The sequence below is a fragment of the Nicrophorus vespilloides genome, unplaced genomic scaffold, assembly GCF_001412225.1.
Source record: "Nicrophorus vespilloides isolate i.1.1-1 unplaced genomic scaffold, Nicve_v1.0, whole genome shotgun sequence".
Lineage (NCBI taxonomy): Eukaryota > Metazoa > Arthropoda > Insecta > Coleoptera > Silphidae > Nicrophorus > Nicrophorus vespilloides.
In genome coordinates this window covers 174,727-192,259 of record NW_017095699.1, presented here as the reverse complement: position 1 = coordinate 192,259, position 17,533 = coordinate 174,727, and the positions used below count along the sequence as shown (strand labels likewise).

The 17,533-nt window shown below is 29.7% G+C and overlaps 1 protein-coding gene across 1 annotated transcript in view; it reads right to left on the bottom strand.

Moving 5' to 3' along the window:
* LOC108560283 (cholecystokinin receptor-like) overlaps positions 1 to 17,533 on the bottom strand; it is a 108,808-nt gene that overhangs the window by 24,929 nt on the left and 66,346 nt on the right. The window contains exon 3 of the mRNA XM_017917761.1: positions 17,377 to 17,491. Within this exon, the coding sequence (XP_017773250.1) occupies positions 17,377 to 17,491 (115 nt within the window). The remainder of the gene's footprint in view (positions 1 to 17,376; positions 17,492 to 17,533) is intronic.

Genomic DNA, 17,533 nt, shown 5'->3' with positions numbered 1-17,533 from the left:
CTTGGTCGAAATTAATAGATTTATTTTTAAGCAAGGGTTGAATTTCTTTTCGTTCGATTTTTTAATCGCAATTTTTAAACAGTTTAATATATTTTCTTATTTGATTTACTTTTATAATTTTTATTAGAAACGCTTGATGTAAGTATAACAAATATATTATTCACAATGCATTTAGAATACATGTGAATTTTGAAACTTTAGTTTAGTTTTTGTATTTATAAATTGATTTGTGTAAGAGAAAAACTCATTAGTAAATATATTTTTATATATAATTATAATTGGTTTCGTCCGACTGTTTGAAATCAGACTAAACAAAGACTTCGATCCGGGCAGATCGAAACCGCACTATACGAAGTATTACTGTTACGAAGTATTATCGCTTCATGACTCAATGAGCTCTGATAAAAGTGTAGTATATTATTGAATTTAATTTTAGTTATTCATTGTAAAAATGCATAAATGTATTAAAGCTTATAGTTTTATTGAATTTATATAAAAGGAATAGTATGTATAAATTGTATAAACTCGGATTAAAATATTGATTGTTGGAAGCTTTAACAAATAAAAAAAAACAAGTGGCGTACAAATGAGAATTTTCTCGTTTGGAAGTCGAAAAGAGAACGTGTTGAAATTTTTGTGTGGCTCGTACATTTATTTTGCGTTCCCGTTTGGTTTTTCTAGTGTTCTTTTTCTCTTGCCATGTTTATTTAGTTTTTTTCCTCTTACATCAAATTTTCCAAGTGGAAAAGCAAGGCCAAATTTAATACGTTTTTTTCGTCCTCCTTCTCCTTCTTATACAGGCGCGCTCCTTTCTTTTTCTCTTTTTTCTTTTCTTCGTCGGATGTGCGCGCCAGGAATCCTCGAGCCGCGTTCCTTCAGCCTGGTCAAGGCATAAATAATAATAAAGCGGAATCTGTTCTTTTAGCATACAGAGGTATATAAATATAAAGCGGCTCACCGGTGGAAAATGTAGGTGTGTTTGTATATAAATTCAGGATAAATGGAGATCCCGAAAACGTGACCACTGTAGCCGACGAGTGAGTGGTTTTTATTTTGTACGAAATACTGTTTCTTCTGAGGACGTCTAGATGAGAAGAGGACCATTCACATCATCGGTTCGATGTCATGCCACAATATTTCCAACCCGAAATTGGGACGCACTATTATTAATCCCCTGGACAACGAATTCAGGCTGCGACGTGCCTTCGAACCTAATTCGCGCCTGTAATTTACAAATCCCCAAGCAAATGTTTATGCCTATCGACATTATTACAGACGCAAATAAACTCAATCTCATTTACAACCAAAAACATCGAAATTGTAAATGTTACAAATGTCCTATACATGACCTACTATAGTTTCTACAATAAATACGTTTGACCTTGATATACAAATTATTGAAATCTATGATTCTCCTTTTAATATCAATTTTATCTTACATAATCATATATAAATATATAGACTAAAAGTTCACAAAAAAATTACACAATTGATGAACATTTTATAGATTAATTGTATTTTGCAAATAAACTTTTTATCAAATTAAGGGAAAAAAAATTATTTCCATAGCTCTTTGTAGCAGTTTAATTTAATTTAATTTTTTTATTATATTAGTGTATTGAGTTCATATTTTGGTAATTTATTATTACAGTAAATATTATTATTTATTTACAAAATAAATATTGATAATTGCCAGTTTAAGTGATCTATTGTATTATTTACAATAAAGAAAGAGATGTTATTTTTATGGCAATAAGTTTCAGACAATCATTTTTTTGTGTGAATCCATCATGTTTAAACAGCACCACTATCGGCATAGATCTTAAAAAATATATTGAAAATAAGTATAGAATACAGCATTACCTTGCTTAGTGCGGGTAATTGATTCCCCACTGTTTGAAACCGGACTAATCGAGAACTAAGTTCATAAAAATATTCTAATGAAGCAGCACCACTATTGGTATAGATCTTAAAAAATATATTGAAAATAAGTAAAGAATACAGCAATACCTCACTTAGTACGGTAAATTGGTTCCCCACTGTTTGAAACCGGACTAATCGAGAACTAAGTACATAAAAATATTCTAATGAAGCAGCACCACTATGGTATAGATCTTAAAAAATATATTGAAAATAAGTATAGAATACAGCATTACCTTGCTTAGTGCGGGTAATTGATTCCCCACTGTTTGAAACCGGACTAAGCGAGAACTAAGTAAATAAAAATATTCTAATGAAGCAGCACCACTATCGGTATAGATCTTAAAAAATATATTGAAAATAAGTAAAGAATACAGCAATACTTCGCATAGAGCGGGTAATCGGTTCCGCACTGTATGAAACCGGACTAACCGAGGAACTAAATACTTACAAAATTAAACCACCTTATAGAAAGAAAATAGGTATATAATACAGAAATACCTTGCAAATAGCGAGTAATCGGTTCCCCACTGTTTGAAACCGGACTAATCGAGAACTAAGTACATACAAAAGTAAACCACCATATCACAATCATTAGTCTGTTTTGAAATTTACAAACCGGACTATAGTGAATTCGCACTGACCTAAGCAACACTGTTTGAAACCGGACTAATCGAGGAATTAAATACTTACAAAAGTAAACCACCATATAGAAAGAAAATAAGTATATAATATAGAAATACCTCGCTTAATGCGAGTAATCGGTTCCCCACTGTTTGAAACCGGACTAAACGAGAACTAAGCACATACAAAAGTAAACCACCATATCACCATCATTAGTCTGTTTTGAAATTTACAAACCGAACTATAGTGAATTTGCACTGATCTAAGCAAAACTATGAGAGGTAGTACTACACAAAATATATAGAATCATTAATTAACGCAGTAAATCAAATTATCAAAAAGTAGTATAAACCTTCAAAAGAATAATTTTCATACTAACAAATACATAAAAATATTCTAATGAAAGAAACATAAAATTACCTCAAGCAAAACAAAGAGGTAGAAATGTACGTATAAATAAAGTGAAGACAGCAATAAAGATCTCTAGAGAATCTATAAAGGTTCGCTTGGTAGGAATTGCAGTTATCGATAAAAAAAAATGTAATTTACCAATATATTTCGTATTTGCTGCACCACCGCATTTCTTCTTCTCTTCATTCAAAAAATAAAAGAATAAAATCATTTCCGTATAAGAAAACATCTCAGTATTTTCATTATTATTTCATTTAAGTTCTCTTTTATCTATTTTTTAATAAAACATCTACAATATTTAATTATTATAATAAGTATTTATTCAGTTTTAGACCAGGGGTCGGCAACCTGTGGCTTCGGAGAAGCATGCGGTTCTTTTGATGATAAATTGCAAGTGCCAACTGCTTAAACTTATTTAAATTGTTCTTTGTCGATCCCTAACGTAGACATTAATTACATTATCCATTTGTTAATTTAAAAATAATGTTAATTGAAAAATAACAACAAACAACAAAAGAAAACATAAACGCACTATAGAAACAAAACTAAAAAAATAGTGTTTGGAAGTAACTGAGACGCATTTATACCGAATGTAAAGACACTAATAACTGCACAAACCAACATAATAACCCACAAAATAATAATAAAAACTCAAATAAATTTGCTTTCAAACCATGCCCATGGCCACGGAACAAAATGAAACCAATATCATGAATAGTGAAAAGCATTGTACATTACAACAAGATTCCGGAGGAAATAAGGAGGGAAAAGGATACTAAAAAATAATGATAGACCATTTACACGTACAGACATTTCTTAAAACAAAACACCAGCAATACCGGTTCTAAGGAACTTACCGAAAAAACTAAAGCTGAAACTCATAAATATTGTATTTTGTATATCAAAAATGTAAAAAACTATTGTATAAATTGTATTTATAACGAGTAGAAAGACTTATAGTTAGTAGCCTTTTGCAGCATATGAATTTTGATTAAATTTTCCTAATAAAGCTGATTTTTTTTATTTATAGTAATTATTTGTAAATAAAGAAAATTGTTATTTTTGTATATATTAAGAATCATCATAAGACTAATTTTCTAATAATTAATTTTCTTCATATTTGCAATTTGAATTAACAATTTGTTTATAAAACAGAACATAATTTTGAACTTTGAACTGCGATACAGGTGCAAACAGCACACATGTTTATCTTGAAAAGTAACAAATATTCACGCTACATAAACAGGAACGGCGAATTATAGCAAACTGTAGTATTTACCTTTAATTATATAGAGTAAGGAAGAGATATGTAAGCGGAGTGAATGTAATTCAAGTGAGAGAGTTGAATGAAAATTAATTAAAATATAACACGGAATTGTCTAGTTCTGTCGACGCGGGATTATCCGGCGGACGAGCATAATAGAATTTTCATATAGAAGATGTGCGTTTGTTCAAATGCATCGCATGCATTATATTATATTTATATTGGTATTAATACTGTGAATGAATTAACAATGCAGCGAACCACTGAAATATGCATTCAGCTTCGTGTTAACGAATATACGAGTTGTCGGAATAAATGAGCGCTGCCACACAAACAAATTTATAATTATTATCATTTTTTATATTAATTTGTTGTTTTATTTACAAAAAAAATGTATATAATAATGCTCGCAATTATCGAATATTTTTTTTTAAATAATAACAATAAAATAAATATAAAAATAATACTCAAAACATTCATGAAAGCTTTTGCTGCAAAAAATGTACGTATATTATGTTTTTATTCTGAAACGTATAACCTAAAATTGTATTTCCGTGAAAATAAAATCGTTTAATGTAGTCCAACTCTTTGAAAGTATTTCCGAGCTCAAAGCAGACTTTCGTATATTTCCATGGCGAATCCTTCATGCCCCTGTGGCCAACAAAAACTCTTAACAACTTTCGCCCCGTTACCATCTATTGAAGCCGCGCAATTAGCGATATTAGTAGGAAAACCGTCAGTTTTAATTTCGAAACTTCTACATCGTAAAGCAGCTTCTGAATAACGGCGGGATTATTGGCCGGAAATACTTCGTCCCTCATGTGTGGAACGCGTTTCAGCTTTTTCTTTACGAGTCGCCGGAAATAACGAGAGCAATTAAATGCTAACTGCCTGAGCAGTTTGTCTAAGCGTTATTGCTTCTGTGGAACGCAAAAAAAAATTCGATGTACATAAATTACTCGCAGCAGTTGAGTATAGGTTATCGGAAGTCTGCTTTGACACAAAGCGACAATTGGTGTCGTAATTATCGCATCGAGCATATGAAGGGATGAATTCGGTGGTATCGTTTTACATTGGAATTAATTGTAACCGAGGCCGAAGATCTGAGGGCGAATTACATTGTAATGTGAAGGGAACGTTCGTGTATCAGCAAAAACGTTATAAACGAATTAAAATAGAAGGTTTGTTTAATTAAAGGGCAATTAGTGGGTCTGGACTTTATGCATTAGCTTGTAGTTTGTAATAGTATTAATAATATGTTTGAGACTGATCAAATATCTACCGTGAATAAAGAGAATATAGTTTATTATGTTTACAAGTAAAGTATGTTAATTACCAATAAATTACATTCAATTATTCGTTTATTAATTAATATTTACATATTGGTTAGTTTGGAAGGACTTCTGTTAATGTTATGATTTTTCCTTTTGTTAATTCAAATATAAGTGATATATTTGAATTGGGCGACTAATAGCCGAATGGTTAAGTCACACTACCCACGATTTCGTGGGCGCCGGTTCGAGTCCTGGTCAAGCCAGGACAATAGAGTCATCGTTCATCACAGATGGACAGTCAAATGAATGAAGTTCAGCATATGGACCTTCAGACAAGTCGATGGACAATGACAGTGTTAAGGATAGCAGCAGATTCACAATGAAAGAAAATAGTGGAATCGAGAGCATCAATATTCTACTGAAGTTAACTTAAAATACGACAGCCAATCAACTAATTAAAAATCAAATCAGCATAATGGTAACTATCCACCTGGAAAGATTATCCATTTCATGATCAACCGCGATCTTAAATTTACTCAGATTATGAATAAAATTATACGACATAATAAAAATTTATTTGAATTAACAAAATTAAAAATGCTTCCTTCAAAAATCAATAACTCGTAATTTTAACAGGAGTACAAAAATGAACATTTTCGGCACTTTTTACTATTTTATTTCTTTAAAGTCAAGAAAGCTCTGAGGCTAATAAAGCGATATGTGAAATTTCTGTTATTAATTGATTAACAGAATACACGTGTTAGAATAGGATTTCAAAAATTTTGACAATTTTCGATCAAATATGACCAACATTCTGGTCGACCTACAGAAGTTTATGAAGTACCAAACCAAAGTCACAATTGAATTGGATCATAATATAACTGTTCAAGAGATTACAGACTTAAATGTATTACACACAATAACTAAAAATCACTTAAATGTCTTGGATTCGTTAAAAAAGTGTTGTGTATTTTGAATTACATCAAAGGAACCAAACAATTAATGCAGATGTTTACTGTCAACAACTAATGAAACTCGTCGAAAATTATTGGAGTTTAGTTGTGAAGTAATGTCTCATCCCTCATATAGTCATGCCATTGCAACATCAGATTACCTTGATGTTTTCAAAACTCTTTGAATGGTAAAAATTTCACTTCCTATGATGACCTAAAATTGCACTTGGTTTAGTTTTTTGCTGTTAAATACCAGGAGTTTTATGAGCGCGGAATCATGAAGTTGCCAGAAAGATGAAAAAAATAATCATTAAAAAAAATGGAAAACAATATTGGAAACTTCTTATATCTTAGATATTTTTGATTTTTTAGTAATACAAAAGTGTCAAACTCTAAAATGCATATTATTTTTTTCTAATTTCAATGCTCACAAATCCGATGACAACCAAATATACTAAATAATGCGATAATAATTATTTCTTTGTCGGTTTCATTATAACATTTCAGTTAAGAAGTAACTCAATTATAGATAGCAATTATAGATTCATTGAACTGAATTACAATGTACTGATATGGCTTAACTTAATCTACTTTCTGTTATGTATTACACAATTAGTTATGATTATGTTATTAAAATATAAGAATAAATGTAATTTCGTTACATTTCGTTCCATTTTATGTGTCAGCTAAACAAATGACCACAAAGAATACAGTGAAAAGCACAATGATGACTGTTAAATCAAGTCTTTGTTGCCTCTCTTTTTTTTCTGTAGCACTTTCAGCCAACTACGCACACGGGACCATAAAATCCTCCCTCGGGTATTTTTTTCTACTACTAAAGCACTTCCGGCTTCCCTTTACAACTCTTATCAAAATCAACTAATAACCATTTCCACTTCTACTTTCACTGCTTCGAATTAAACCATATTCAGATAATGTGAAAGATCGTGCAGAATCCCAGATATGTTTGCCACTGTTACTTGGAATTGTGTTCTGAATATAAATGACAAAGACTCGAAATATCCTCCAATTTAGCCAATTTAAAGTTTTTTGTACTAAGAAATATAATCCTGAAATCCTCTCATGGAGAATTTGCAAATTTAAAACAATACTCCGAGTAATAATTAATTTATGTTTAACTGTTAAAAAAAATTTAGGTGGCCCTAAAATGTATTACATAATATCTTAGTATATACTGAACATGGGCCTTCAAAATAAAAACAATATTATTTTCTTTGCTAAGTACAGTAAAACTTTTTATAGTATTGCTTCGATCAGTCCGAATTTCAAAATAAACTACATTTCGGTTGAGCAAAATAAAAATAACAGAAATGATTACATAAAATATTGTTGTGTACATAAATTATCGTTTTTCTTTATACAGTCAAATTTCTTTTTGTGTAGTTTTAAAGTCCTCTATTAGTTAGGTTTTAAATAGTCAGCTGAAACAGATTACCCGGACTATGTGAGGTCTACATTTTTTATTGACGACAAGAAATATGAATTAAATAATGAAAGCAGAAATTATTTGATTCACAAAGCTTAAATGTTAAAATTTACAACTAAATAAAAGTTCAAATTTGCTTAGTTTAAATTTAATGTAATTACTCATGTTTAAAGCGTGTTGGATTACGTAGGAAAATAGTTGTTTCATGTACTTCGGAGAGGAATTCTAAGACTTTTTTTTATTTGCAATTTAGTCAGTATTTATGTGTGTGTGTGTTTTAATTGCATGTCTCGCGTAACTTTATATTGCATAATCGAGGCACGTCGCTAATGACTCGACTTCCTTTGTAATATGATAAGCATACTCCTTATGCTTTCTTCGAGAGACAGTTTAGAAATTAACCGTGCGAAAAGTCCTACTCTCGCTCGACAAGTTTTGGTCGTAGGTAGGTGCAAACACAACCATTTCCTGAAAGGACTGAATCTGTCGCTGTTGTTGTTTCCTCTCAAAATGAGCAACGCGTGGGTGTATTTACCTAACACCCGACCGACTTTGTCGCCGGAAATTAGATCCAGTCACTTGAGCGCAAATTTTCGTGGTTACTGTATATTTCCGGTACACATTTCACGAACCGATTCAAACACTTTCAACTGAAATTTATATTTGTTTCTTTTTTACAAAAAAACGTTTTAAAATTATTAAGAGTAAATTAAAAACTACTAATTGCAATATATTTTATTTTTTTTACAACAAATGTATTAAAATTGTTATTACTACATTAATGTATATTGCTAACTACTAAAATAATACTAATTGAAATACATTTAAAATCTACAAGAAATGTGTTAAAATTATTATTAGTAAATTAAATACTCTAACCAATTAGAGTGATTAATAGAAATAATATAAATAAAGATCAAAATTAGTTTTAGAAATATTTTTATGTCGTTTTTAATAAAATATAATAGATTGCTTTCACAAATATTTAATTAATCTTTTTTTTTTAAATAAATATACAAACTGATAATATTTATGTTTGTCTTTCTAATTTAAATATTTTGCAGTCAAGTAAAATTTAACATAAATTTTGAGGAAAAAATCAAAAACGAAATTTTGTGTCAATACAAAATATTTTATGTTGATGTAAAAATTAAAGCAAATTTTAATCATTTATCAAACAAATAATGTATTTTTCACGTTGATGTTTAAAAAAAAATAATTCAGACACTTTGATGTTGTATAAAAAAATACTGGCTTCAAATTTGGATAATTTTCCACTAATTATTTATTCTTGTATAGAATTATTTCCTTTTCTCAAATTATATAAACTTATAAATCTAAGTTTAGCATACTTTATAAAGTTAATTACATTTTGTTTTCAAAATTATTTTAACTATGTTTTGGTATTTTAATAACCTGATTTATATGCTTACAAAATAATTTAATTAAATAAATTCTTGTATCGATTTTAAAGTTATAAAGGGCGGCGCGTTGAAAGATTGAAGGGTTAAAAAGTCATAATTTGTTCAGATAAAGAGCATCCTTGGAGATTATAATGACTTTACAAATGATCAATTATTGAAACTGAAACAAAATACCGGTAAAATTTTCCAAGCAACAAAATGATTTTGCAGATTTTGAGATACTGCTAATATCAGAGAATTAAATCAGCATCAATTGCATTCCCCAAAAGTGCACTGTTTTAGGCTGAAAAAGTTATCGCTATTTCTTTGAAAATGAGAAACGTCAGACAGAAATAATCGTCGGTGCCCTGAATGGGAAATTGTATATGTCTATCGGTCGAGAATAATCAGTGGAGGTATGGTTCTTAAATGATGATGCTACTGCCAGAACGTCGATAGACCTTCGAGAAATTTTCGTATTCCAATGGTTTGACGGCAGCAGACTTCTTTTTGAGTTTAACTCTTTGAGGAGGGGTGGGACATGTAATGTCCCAACTTTTGAACATGCCTTTATTATAATTTTCTAATAAATGTCCAGGAAAACGTAATTATCCTTTATTTTGGTTAGTATGTTAAAGGATGAATCTTGATAGGTCATACCATCCGATGTTGATTCAATTGTCTAGAAATTTAGGAATTTTAGGAATAATTGAAGAACTCCAGAAGAACATTCGAACTGAAATCCGACATTTACGACCTGAAACCTTGCGTACTGTCATAGACAATGCTGAGAAAAGATCCTGAATTTGAGGACAGGAAAATGGTGGTCATTTGATGGATGTTGTGTTTTACACATAATACCACTTTTTTTTATACAAAATAATAAAAAAATTAAAGAACATGTGTTTGTAAAAATTATATTTCTTTTATATCATTCAGTCTTTCCGGTTTCAGGCCAACCTTTATAAAGTGGTTAAATTTAAATAGGAAATCTCCATCCTTTACAAAACACCCAAAGACAAAATCCCTCACATCCCTGACACCCAGCACGCTACATCGACCCCAACAACCCGATCCTCATCATAGAAACCATCAACATAAAACTCTTACCCTTAGTCCCAAAAAACCTAAAATACAAATAACAGATTTTTTTTTGTTTTGTGTTTTTTTTATTATTTTTAACTTTATATAAACTCATAATGTAAACTTCTCTGAATACCACTAGAGACTTAAGTTCATTCCGGTCTCTACAAACTGTATAAAATAAATGTATTGAATAACAAATAAAGATTATTTCAATTTAACTATGACATTTACACCTAACATTTAACAATAAATCTGCGACGTTATAAATACTGTTTGGTCGCTGTTTTCATAATAAATCCGGGCAACCGCGAACAAAAATGTTAATACGCCTAGTGTACACTAGTTATAAATTACCGAAACACACCATTTGTAACGGTCATATTTCAAGCTGTGAGTACAAGAATAAAAAAAAGTGTATTCACTTTGCAGAGGTCAAATTGGTTTTCGTTATTATTTCCAGTTGCATCCTCCTCGTTCGGTAGTTTTAAGTCTTGTTGTGATCATTAAAAATAATTGGACGTTATTAGATACTTTCTGTGTAAAAGTAATGTACGCCTATTTATGCCTACGAGCGCCGGTTGCATATTGTTTTCCTCCGGTTGTTGCACCGCGGAAACAATCACGTTTTAAACAAATCCACTTCGTAGGATTAATAACAAAAACGAGAAATGCAGCAAAAAACAAAGAGAGAAGTATTTGCACGGGCCGAGTGCTCTGTTTGCTGAATAACAACATCAACCAACAAAAAAGAAACTTTTATTTACGAGTTATATAATACGAATGTTTATATACATTTTACATATTCCCGAGTGAATTATTTGCACATTTGTCATCGTAATTATAATAAACAAATGTAATTTATTTACGCTCGTTATTTAAAGCATCTTTTTTTTGCATGCACAGTAAGAGTATAAAACTAAATGTGAACTAACCAACAAGTTTGTTTTCACCGCAACAAATTTATAACTATAATGAAATTCAGTGTTTTCATTGTTAAGTAACAAAAGTGCTGTTTTTTTATTGCACCTACATTTCTTTTAAATTTATAGCAGAGTAAAGTTAAATAATACTTCGCATAGTGCGGTTATACGCCTTTTTTGAAACCTCACTAATCGAAGATTTTAAAACCGCATTCAAATAACATCCAGAAAATATGATTTTTTTATTAAATTTAATTTTTTCTTCAATTTTCTAACCGCACTGAACGAAACCGCACTATGTGAGGTTTTTCTGTAAATTATAATTAAAATTAATTAATATTTTAGTTAATTCAAAAATTGATTTTCAACAGATTCGTATTTTATTATAAATTGTTTCTATTTAAAGTTCAAAATCTCAATCATAATTTGCTTCGTTTTCATAAAGACATAATAATAATATCACATCATATTCATTAGTCATAAAACGTACAAAAAAACATTTTAATTTGAAGAAATTATTCCACATTGTTTCGATTTGAGTTTTGAATTTCAATGTTGGGATTGCAGTAAACTTGTATTTCCTACAATCACAACTATTTGAGAATAACTTTATAAACAAATAATTGGTTATTTCAAGTTAGTTGCAACTTTCCTTCTATATTTATATGCAACTCTCTAAACTTTTAATTCAATCTATTATTTTTTATTAAAAAAACAACTATTTATTTATTTATTTATTGTGATAAAATTATTCTTATATCATTAAAAAATTTATAAATTATTGTAAAGTACAATTTTGAAATCGGACTAATCTAGGATTTTAAATCTTCATAACAATAAATTTCACAAAATTAATTGACTGAAATAAATTTGTGTAGTGAATCCGGACTGATCGAAAGTTTTATTAATTTCTACTATATTAGAAATTAATAAAACTTTTGATCAGTATAACACTGTTAATACGTTACGCGTTGTATAAAATCGCGTTATAGAAATTGTATAATGCAGTTGATTATGCGGTAGATAGGGACCGTATAAAAGAAATCGCACAAAAAAAATCGAAATTATCATAAATTGTTACATATAACAAATAATTTTGTATAATACATTACAAAAAACTTTTTTTATGCGGTGTATAGGGACCGCATAAAACAAATCGTACTTAAAAAATACGTCAAATACGAAATACATGAGCAAGTACATCCAAACAAAATAAATAATTAAATTACACATGGAAAATTTTTAAAAACATTTAATTTCTCATTGTACATATGGAGAAATTTTCAAAATGCTCAAACATAATTAACTGCCACTCCAAAACGCGCAAAATTGGCTAACAGAATCATTTGAACAGGCTGTACATATGCACACTGATAGAAAACATTACAATGGTGCCAACGTAGTTGGAAGTGGTTGGATTTCATATACCGTATAAAAAAATCGCATAAAAAAGGATCGCACAAAAACAGGATCTACTGTATATACAACATATGCTTAAATTATGTGTTGTACGAGAATGATGTTACATCAAAAAGTTGTGTCAATATTTTTAGTGCGTTGTGGGAACTCGCGTTATATGTGAGCTTTGTCTTTTCAAGAAACTGCATTGATGCATGCAAGTTCACCCATAATATTCAGGATATTTTTATTATAAATTTACGACGTCGCTGTTTCGCATAAATTTGGATCAGAACATTGCACAATGATAATAGAAACAATATATAGAGGACGCACATCCATTTTATATTCCAATTCGTACTATTTGAAATATTCGACAATATATTTGTGATTTGATTGTATTCCAATAAATCCAACTTTATATGGAATAGTAATAAAAAAATGCATTTGAATGATTCATTGTTATTTGCATATAATAAATGTTATTATCATAAAATGCATAAAAATTATAAATTTTCATTTAATTACTTTATTTAAGTGGGAAAAACCTATGGTCACAGTAAAAGTTAGTTTATTTTTGCCATTATTAGGATTATAAACATACAGCAATAACTCACATAGAACCGTGAATATCCCGGACTGTTTAAAACCAGACTAATTAAACTGCATTAAAAGAAAAAGCACAAACAGAGACTTGAATGCAAACTTAGGATAAATCAAAACAAATTGTGTAATATGTTATTTTATGATTTAGTTTCTTTTGCAATTTTCAAATCGGATTATAGTCAATGCGGACTGATCGAAGCCGCATTAAGCGAGGTATCGATATATATTCTATTTTTATTTATTTTATAATTGCCGCTTTTTGACTTTAAAATTTTAACAAAATATTGCTTTTTCTCAATATGCATTGAAATAAGCTTATGGATAATGCAGTAATGGTATCGAATTGGATGGATTTTTAAAGTGCAATATAATGGAAAAGGGAGAGTGTTTTCATATTGTATTCATAGAATTCATAGTGATGTGAATGAACTACTTTCATATCTGCAGTTATTCACTTCGGTTTTCACCATTATTACAGAACGTTTTTTAAAATCGATATCTTTCGTTGATGTAATGAACATATGGAAAAGGCTTTGTCATGAATAAATTGTCGAAAAAAATGGGGTTCAATCGATGCAACAGATTGCTTTACTAATATCCTTACTTTTTCCTGAAATTAAAAAAATAAACAGAAAGATATTACAATGAATGAATGAAAAAATGTAAATATAAGAAATATACTATCAATGTTTGAGAGAGTTAAACAAGTCTGATGGATGATTAAATGTGTATTTCTTCTTCTTCTTCAATGAGGGGAGGCATCTACTGTTTCCCCCACTACACTTAGCCTGTGTCACACTGACACAATTACGTTAGGCACGGTTTTAATATAAGTTCACGGATTCTGAAAACAAAGGAGAGACAATTCAAGCCGGGGTTACTGCGGCTCCGATAAATGTGTGTTTAATATACGGAAATTGAGGAAGTTGGACAAAGTGACACTAGTTGCATAACGTTCATTATAGATGAAATTCCAGAGACTATTTTTTCAATAGTTAAACATAATTACAAAATAATGAGAATATTCAAAATTGTCAAAAAATAACGTGTTCATCATAATTTATTTAATTTGATTGATTGATTGATCTATTTAATAACTGAATGCTTTTGAATGATTCTTTAAGTTTTAAAATATGTTTGAATTTCTTTTATTAACTTATATAAGAAATTTAAACACTTGTCACATTTATATGAATGTACAAGTCACAGAATATTTATGAAGTTGTAAATGTATAGAGTTAACTTTTAATGTATAAATAATAACTGATTTGACAAATAAATATATTCATAATCAATGCACATCAATAAAATCTAGAAACTAAACAAAATTCAAAAAGAGACTTCACCATATAAAAGGAAAACTTGATAATTGACTTTTTTTAAATTTAAACTTTCAATTGTTGAAATTTACAGAATATTTTGCATTTTCCAATTTACAGTTTTTTTTTTCGGAATTGTTGAAAAATTTTACAATATTTTTTTTATACATTTTTATTATTATTTACTTATGTGTATGCCCCTCAGGTTCGGTTCTTTCGGTACGCTCCTTGGAACCGGTATTTTGAGCGGGCTTGTTGGTTTACCATGTTCTATATCTTCGTTCCGCGACCCCGCATCCAACACATCATATTTGTTTTAAACTTCTTTATGTCATTTTCTCTTCTTATTTCCTCTGGAACCATGCTGTATTGTGCTACGTCCTGCACCAGCAAACTCCTGTTCCTTATGTTGGTTGCATTTTGTTCCATTCTAATATTTCCTCTCGCTCTCGTGTTATAATCGTGTGTGTCGCAGCCGAAAGACAGGCCTATCCGGGTCCTAATATGTTTTTTTACTATTTTGTGTATCAGAATTTACACTTTACTTTCAATATTTTTCATAATTTACATTAACGGTATATTTTAAATGTATGAAATGTGCGATATTGTTTTTTAATTGTTGAAATTTTTCAGTATTTTTTTAATTGTTCAAATTTACGGTATATTTTTAATTTTGTATTTTAAGGCATTTATTTGAATGGTTGAAATTTACTATAATTTTTGATTTCTTGAAATTTAATGTAAATTTTGATTCTATAAAATTACGGTATTTTTGTTGGTTATTTTTTTTTTTATATTTGAAAATTACGGTAATATTTTGAATTGTTGAAATATACTGTCTTTATGGAATTGTTTAAATTTATTTATATATAGATTTTTTTTAAATATATATATTAATGGTATATTTTGAATGTTTGAAGCATTTTTTTAATTGTTAAAATATTTTAATTTTTGGAAATTTGTGGTAATTTTTGAATTGTTGAAATTTCCGGATTTGGAAGTATTGATTTTTTTATAATAATAAAATAATCTTTATTAGTTACAATGCAACCAAAGGACTATCGACCTAAGTCTTTCCGCACAGAGACACAAAAAACATAAATAGTCACAATAAATCATATAAAAAAAATGCATTCTGAAAAAAAAGTAAGCCAAATAAAAGTAAATCTGAAGAATGATAAAATTCACCCCTTCATGATGAAAGACCCGGCCGTCCCCTGATTCATATCCCTAGGAGACTCCCGCTCCCGGTCATCCACATCGAACATTAGAACATAAACATGATGTTTCGAAAAGCAGACGCGTGTTTCAACATTAAAATTATCTATAAATCGTTTTTTCAAGCGCTGCAGCAACTCTGCGCGATTTTCTGCATTATTTGGAGAGTTTAATTTGTTAATATAGGTGTTAACTATATGGTCATGTATTGTTATTAGCCTGTGAATTCTGCTGTCTTCAGGTAGATCACACGTTTTTTTTTTAATTTACAATTCATTTAAAGAGAAATAATCTTCAGTAAATTATTTAGCGGTTAACAAATACACATAAAATTGGCATACATTGTATGCTAGATTTAAAAATACGTTATTTAAATTAATATATAAGAATTAGTAAGATTTTAAGAAGTATTAACATATTATTAACTTATTCTAATGAATCCTCTTTCTATAATTTTCTACAATTTTATGTAATTTTTATATATTTATTTATTCAAAAAATAGTTTAAATTTGTTCTACAATAATATTTTATGTTGGTCAATGTTTCACCAATAAATATGTTAAAATAAATAAATAAATGTTTATTATTTTCATCAAGAATAAAAGATATATTTTTTAAATTTAAATAAAAATATAAAGTATTACGTAAATAGAAACAGTGTACTTCTTGAGTGAGATGACAACAAGTTTAGATGAAGATAATAAAATTGCAAGAGCTATCCGTTTTCGAGTGTTCTTTGGTCCCCAAGGCGATGACAGACATATTTAAACAGTGAGTTCAAGAAGTAACTAGTTTATAATCCAATTTAAGATTCAATTATTCCAGATCATACAAATTACAGTGTAATTAATTGCTCCATCTCGCGTCCTCTTGAACACACAACAAGAAACAACTGGAACGAATTCCTCGGAGGGCGTTAAATCTAACGCAATCAACGTTCGCAAAATCCGAGTCGAAATAAAATATTAACAAGACAAAAATGGTCGTATTCAATGTGTGTTGCAAAAGACGGGATTTAAATAAACCCACGATAAATTTCTTTATATTTAAAGAAAAAAGAGAATATTAGCTGCCGGGATTTTTGAAATATTTAACCGAGAGATAAGGAGTCTGAAAAAAAAAAGAAGAAGCGAAGAGAGAGCAGCGGTTTGTGTATACAAGATTCCATCAGAGCTTCATCCCACGGGAATAAGTTATTCAGTGGGAGAATTCCGGGCTACGAACGCACTTTCTCTCCGCGAAGAGCTCGCAAATTTAATTTTTACGAGCTCTTCGCCCACGCACCCTTCGGGCCATAAAGCCCCTAGTTTTATTAAAGGCTCGGGTAAAGGCAATGATTCTGCAAGGCAGCCACCAGTTAAAGATTGATAATATTCCGTTTTTCTTTCTTTCTTTTTTGAAAACAACGCGATCTACGTGTTCCGACGCTTATGTAATATGCACACAACACTTTGCATTCAAATATGCAAGCTGGCTAAAAAGTCGATGAGATTCCGGGAATTGTTATACAGAATTAGATGGGATGCACTCACCTTGGGAATACGCTATGAATTTGCACATGATTATACCGAAGATGAAGTTCCTCAACAGTTGTCCTATAAGGGTGAACGGCATACAGAATACACCCAGAAGTAAATCTGCAATCGCCTGAAATAAAAATTTAAAAAAAATCAACATACAACAATATAT